Below are 4,817 nucleotides of genomic sequence, written 5' to 3'. Positions count from 1 at the left end.
TAGAGATATTCAATTCTAAAACTCGACAGCTAGCTATAAGTTCGTGTCATTAGACGTGTTTCAAATAAAATCTTTCAGTAACGCTTATGGATTTTCTAAAGTGGTTTAGACTTTCTCCCCAAAAATTTCTGTCGCCATAACTAATACCCAACCACCCTCTGACATTTCTACTCGATGGTACGTTCCGTGTCGTAATCGGAAGAAGATTGAAAACATCTCAAACGCGGGCAGCGTTTCGTTCAAGGGATTCATTGAAAATAAGGTAGTAAAGTCTATCAGTTACTGCTGTGTTCTGAGTTTAGATAGACCCTCACCAGTAAGGGTTAGCTACGACATTGCCAGGCTGCGGTTTGACTGGTAAAAACGACAAGCAGTGCTTCCGCATTTAAACCAGCAGCACGTTTTGCTTCTAGACTGGTGACATGCTACCATTAAGATAAGATAAGATAGAACTTTATTAATCCCTCGGGTGGGTTCCTCTGGGAAATTCGACTTCCAAAAAGCACAGCAACGACCGAAGTTACAGTTACAGAATTGTTATATACATATACATATATATATATATATATATATATATACACACACACACACATATAAATACAGAGACATTATTATTATTCTTCCACAAAAGCCACACTAGTTTAGCTGAGATATCATATTCACCTAGTTTTCCTTTACAGAAATAACATGAAAATAAACGACCTTGTTGCAACTTAGCGAGAAAAAACTTAACTCATAAGCAGTAATACAATTTTAAGCACTGTCTGCATTTGTACTAAGTTTAAAAAAGGGGGGGGGGGACGGGGACTCTGTGTGTATATTAACTGCGCCGAATCTAATGTTGATCAATGTAGTTTGGTAAAACATAGTCCAGCTGCGTCCTACTTGCTGTGCATGAGTCTGTAACTACTGGGATATGAAAAACAAGAAAGTCTTTGATTGACGTTTGGTTTTTAGGATCCTTAGCAACTGTAACCCTGCAGACTTTTTTTCCTTTTTTTATTGAACATAAGCAAAAATACTGATTTAGTTTAGTTAAGTTTAACTTTATTTTTTATCTGCAAGATACAAAAGAGGGTTTATAAATCCCCAACTAGTGTAGTTAACAAAAACTAAGATAAAAGTAGGCCTGAAAACAATTTTAGTTGACTGAAATAAAATCCAGTCTAGACTTTTTAAAAATATAAATTCAATAAGTTCCTGGAAATTTTCTTGATATAATGGCATCAGTTGCAGCAGATTTGTGTGTTGTACCTCCATGATGTACAGCTACAACAAGTGGTTGTAGCTCAGGTGGTAGAGTATGTAGGTATGATGTATGAATGTGTGTGAATGTTAGAAAGATAGATGTAGAAACAAGTGCTTGTTTGAATGGGTGAATGATGCATGTTGTATAAAGAGCTTTGACTGCTCTAGTAGAGTAGAAAAACGCTATATAATAACAACTCCATTTACCACATCTAAGGTGCTCAAACACTTAACAGAACTGACTGATTTTAAGACATTACAATTAACACAACATTTATTTTGTGCCTGAGTATTTTGTGCCTTTTCATTAGAAGCCCATTGATTTACCTTTAAGCGTTAAGACAAACCTAATGTTATTTATCCTAAAAGTTGGGAACCTGTTTAGTTAATCAGTTAAAAATCAAGTTAAACACAACCTTTAACAAAATAGCTTAATATCATCATATATGTAGTGTTGAGACTTTTAATTATCACATTTATCATGACTACTGGTACATTTACCGATAATAATCTGATCAATGAACTGATGTTCTTGTTTAAAAGTGGTTTTAAACAACAGGTATTGATGATCATCCTAATCATTTCCTATCGGTTATCCTTCTGATTCTTTCAGTGGAAGTACGCGCGACATGCAGGAGGACTCAAGCCACAGTCCCAGCTACACCGTACCATGTGACGACTTTGTTCATGTGGTGGAGTTCAGTCCCTTCAGCTCCGGTACCCCGGCATCTCTCCTGGCCTATGGTGGAAACCAGTACGTGGTGGTGGGCACCTGCCTCTTCCAGGTTAGAGATACAGTCTCACGTGTTTTGGTTCACTGAGTGCACATCTGTTTCCTTCTCTGAATGCAACTTTGCTCCTACAGGAGGAGGATGTGGAGGTCGAGGGAGTTGAATTCAATGTTCTTCGAGCTTTTCACCATGAACTGCGTGTCGACGCTCTAGCCTGGAGCCCCGAGTCTCGGCTGGACAGGATACCCACTATCAGGTACTAGGCCACTTGCATTCCACGTGCTTTGGCCTTCTTCTGTTTTTTTTTTTGTTTTGTTTTTTTATATCCAAATCAAGTCTTTTTATTAACATCGTTCACTTTGTAGCTCGGTGGCTTGTTTAAAACTCTTCATGTAAGCGCTTTCTGAAACATGAATGAAGACACCCATGTTCAGCTTCGGGAGCTGAAGACATGCAAAACATGGGTGGTCACTTTTGAGCTTGATTGAAGTTTCTCATCTGATGTTTCTGGTTTTCGCTGGGTTAAATCAACTGCCCCCTGCTAGGGCTGGGCGATATGGCCTAAAATTTATATCGCGATATAATTTCAAGCATGTGCGGTAACGATATATATCACGATATATTCTTTTCTTCTGTATAACGTATTTTCCACACTATAAGGCACACTTAAAATCCTTTAATTTTCTCAAAAATCGAGAGCGTGCCTTATGTATGAATTCTGGTTGTGCTTACTGACCTCGAACCGATTTCTGCGTGCAGAAATCTGTTAAAAAATGTTTAGTACAACTTTGGTAAGCCGCACTGCTTGATGGATTGTCAGAGCATTATGGCTGCCGTAGTGAGGAGCTTCGCGGAGTAATCTGGGTCCAAAACTCCATCCGCTTCAGGTCCCAAAGTCAAACGAACACTAACGGTGTGTTCACACCAAACGCGATAGACGCGAACGAAAACGCCCCAAACGCCCCTAATTTGACGCGTGCACATTCGCACCTCGACGCGTGTCCAAGAAAAATCCATCGCGCCTCAAAATTGCATACTTTGACGCGCGTGAACCGGAAATGTGGGAGGAAGTTGTGCCAGACCGGTATCTTTGCTAGATGGCAGCTGTCGAGCTAGCGCTTGAAGAGAGAGTCTCCCTTCTCTATTTACTGTGGAGAGCAGAGCAGCGGCGTTAAGGACGTCCTCGCCGTACCTGGGTCCATCAGGTCCTCCAGACGCGTGAGCAGTTTGGTGAGTTTCACCACTTGCTTCAGGAGCTGCGCCTGGATGAGGCGATGACAGCGATATCGCCGTCTTTCCCTCGCCCAGTTTGAGGACCTGCGGCCCGCGCTGGTCCAAGCATCGCCCGCCTAGACACCAACTACAGGCGCTCAATCCCACCTGCAGAGCGCCTGTCCGTCTGCCTGAGGTTAGTAAAAGTGTTTAATACGGTAGTCCTTTATTGATACCTGTGCTAATATGCTAAACTATCGTTTATAGACTGCTAACATGGATGTGCTATGCTATCAATGAATGCCGTTGGTGTTTACTGATAGCAAACTGTGGTATGGAGACGACTGTTTATAATATTTTTAGTGATACTCAGTTCTTATCAAGTCCTGATTTAATTCAATTTATGCTGTTATCAGTGTTTGCATTGATAGCATGGCTGTGGTGTCATACGTATGCGCTCGGTGTTTGCTGATATCAAACTGTAGCATTAGGACCACTGTGGGTTAATCTTTGTAGTGATACTCACTCCTTTTTTTATTTAGACCTGGTTTAATTCTGGTATAGTTGAATATTTGTATATAATCCCTGCAGCTGTCAGACTCTATAACAGGGGTCACCAGCCTTTATTAAAACTGAGAGTTAGATAAAACTGAACAGTTTGGTTCATCTTTAGTTGCATGGTTCCATCTTGATAAGCTATGTCTTATCACAGATTTATTTTTCAAAAATATTAATGATATAAGAAAGGAAAGGGCTACATGTCAACATAAAACTCTTTATTTCTATTAATGTCTTACTTCATTCCTACCTGATTGACATGTTTAGGAATTATGAGTGATTGGCTCACTGTAGTTGTGAAAGTTGCTACCAATCAAATTATGATATGTTAAAGTTAAAACAAAACAACTGTTTTAGATATTATCTAATATACATTTTGTAATTATCCTTATAATTACAAAATGTTTTATGTAAGATTCAAGTTTTGTGATTTAAATCTGACATCACAAAAGTATTTTGGAATTTGAATAATGTATTTTGTAACTGCAGTACACATAATACTGATTTTGAACAATTTTGTCCAGGTTCCTTGTCACCGGGGACTCCTTCCAAGCGTTCAGTTACAGAGTCGGTGTGTCAGATCACCCCCCAGGTAGCGACGGCCATCTGGGACTGTCTAGTGGACAACTTCATGGCTGTGCCTTCACCTGGAGACTGGCGGTCCATCACAGAGGGATTCCAGGAGTGCTGAAACTTCCCTCTGTGCTGTGCAGCTCTGGATGGGAAGCACATCCAGACAAAGGCACCCCATATATCATATAGGAGACACACACATTGATATACACTAAATATTTATTTCATTTCTTTTTTTGTGGTGCCCAAATTTATGCACCTGCTTGATTTTGTTAAAAAAATTATTGCACACTTTTTGTAAATCCAGTAAACTTTTCACTTCTCAAATATCACTGTGTGTGTCTCCTGTATGATATTTAACTGACATTTTTTATTGTAACAACCAACGATTTATACAGGAAAATAATGGCTATTAACAAGGTTGCCCAAACTTCTGCATCCCACTGTATTAGTATATTTTGTCATTAGTATAATATGAAATAAATTCTACATGTG

At 39.5% G+C, this 4,817-nt stretch overlaps 1 protein-coding gene across 1 annotated transcript in view; it reads left to right on the top strand.

Annotated features, from left to right (window-relative positions):
- The first annotated feature begins 10 nt into the window (after positions 1 to 10).
- Positions 11 to 4,817, top strand: part of nup37 (nucleoporin 37) — a 28,001-nt gene continuing 23,194 nt past the window's right edge. The window contains exons 1-3 of the mRNA XM_026147075.2: positions 11 to 262; positions 1,862 to 2,033; positions 2,114 to 2,235. Of these exons, the coding sequence (XP_026002860.2) occupies positions 1,878 to 2,033; positions 2,114 to 2,235 (278 nt within the window). The 5' untranslated portion in view covers positions 11 to 262; positions 1,862 to 1,877. The remainder of the gene's footprint in view (positions 263 to 1,861; positions 2,034 to 2,113; positions 2,236 to 4,817) is intronic.

The sequence above is a fragment of the Astatotilapia calliptera genome, chromosome 17, assembly GCF_964374335.1.
Source record: "Astatotilapia calliptera chromosome 17, fAstCal68.1, whole genome shotgun sequence".
Classification (NCBI taxonomy): Eukaryota; Metazoa; Chordata; class Actinopteri; order Cichliformes; family Cichlidae; genus Astatotilapia; species Astatotilapia calliptera.
The sequence above is the reverse complement of the archived record's forward strand: the minus strand, read 5'-3'. Positions and strand labels throughout refer to the sequence as shown.